The 1,087-nt window shown below is 44.3% G+C and overlaps 1 protein-coding gene across 1 annotated transcript; it reads left to right on the plus strand.

The window, feature by feature from the left end:
• Positions 1-37: 37 nt before the first annotated feature.
• LOC103211971 (olfactory receptor 5L2-like) lies at positions 38-973 on the plus strand. Its single transcript, XM_007957972.1, has one exon. It carries the CDS (start codon positions 38-40, stop codon positions 971-973), a length of 936 nt encoding a protein of 311 aa, XP_007956163.1.
• Positions 974-1,087: the final 114 nt, after the last annotated feature.

A 1,087-nucleotide genomic window follows, 5' to 3' on the forward strand; every position in this document is an offset into this window, starting at 1 on the left:
TTTAATTTGTTTTCCCAGACCTGAAATATTGTCAAAAATGGTGGAGGAAAATTGCACCACTGTGACAGAGTTCATTCTCCTGGGATTGTCAGAGATCCCTGAACTGAGAGTCTCCCTCTTCCTGTTATTCCTTCTAATCTATTGCATCACAGTTTTGGGTAACTTGGGTATGATTATGGTGATTCAGGTCAACTCTCAGCTCCACACCCCCATGTACTTTTTCCTCAGCCACTTGTCCTTTGTGGATTTCTGCTACTCCACCATCATTGTGCCTAAGACACTAGACAATATCATCAACAAGGATAAACCCATTTCCTTTGTGGGGTGCATTATACAGTTCTATTTGTTTTCCACTTGTGCGATCACTGAGGTCATACTGCTGGGAGTGATGGCCTATGACCGCTTTATGGCCATCTGCAAGCCTCTGTTGTACATGGTCATCATGTCCCAGAAGCTCTGTGTGGAGCTGGTTTCTGGCTGCTACCTGTGTGGGACAGTGTGTTCTCTGATTCACACGTGTTTAGCTCTGGAGATCCCATCCTATCGATCTAATGTGGTTAACCACTTCTTCTGTGATCTACCTCCTCTCTTATCTCTTGCTTGCTCTGATGTCTCTATGAACGAACTTCTGGTGAACATCGTAGCCACTGTCATTGAGATCATCACCATGGTGGTCATTCTCACTTCCTACTTGTTCATTCTCATCACCATCCTGAGGATGCGGTCTTCAGAGGGACAACACAAAGCCTTTTCCACCTGTGCCTCCCACCTCACAGCCATTGTTATATTCCATGGAACAATCCTTTTCAATTATTCCCGCCCCAGCTCTGGCAACAGTCTGGACACAGACAAGATAGCCACAGTGTTCTACACTATTGTGATTCCCATGCTAAACCCCCTGATCTATAGCCTGAGGAACACAGATGTGAAAAAAGCTCTCAGGAAAATGGTGGACCTCAAAATATTTTCCTAACCACATTTCCCTAACAGGATTCAGGATTTCAAAGTGGAATGCTGTAGAGCAGTCATTAAGATTGGCCATAGTATTGGAGTCAAGAAAATAGAAGCAAGCTAATTGGGAATGACT

Source organism: Orycteropus afer, unplaced genomic scaffold (genome assembly GCF_000298275.1).
Source record: "Orycteropus afer afer isolate SDZICR_OR568_19922 unplaced genomic scaffold, OryAfe1.0 scaffold00832, whole genome shotgun sequence".
In the NCBI taxonomy this organism is placed as follows: domain Eukaryota; kingdom Metazoa; phylum Chordata; class Mammalia; order Tubulidentata; family Orycteropodidae; genus Orycteropus; species Orycteropus afer.

Bases quoted from the DNA above. Each gene is read 5' to 3' on its own strand.
- LOC103211971 (XM_007957972.1), top strand. From the start codon at position 38: ATGGTGGAGGAAAATTGCACCACTGTGACAGAGTTCATTCTCCTGGGA.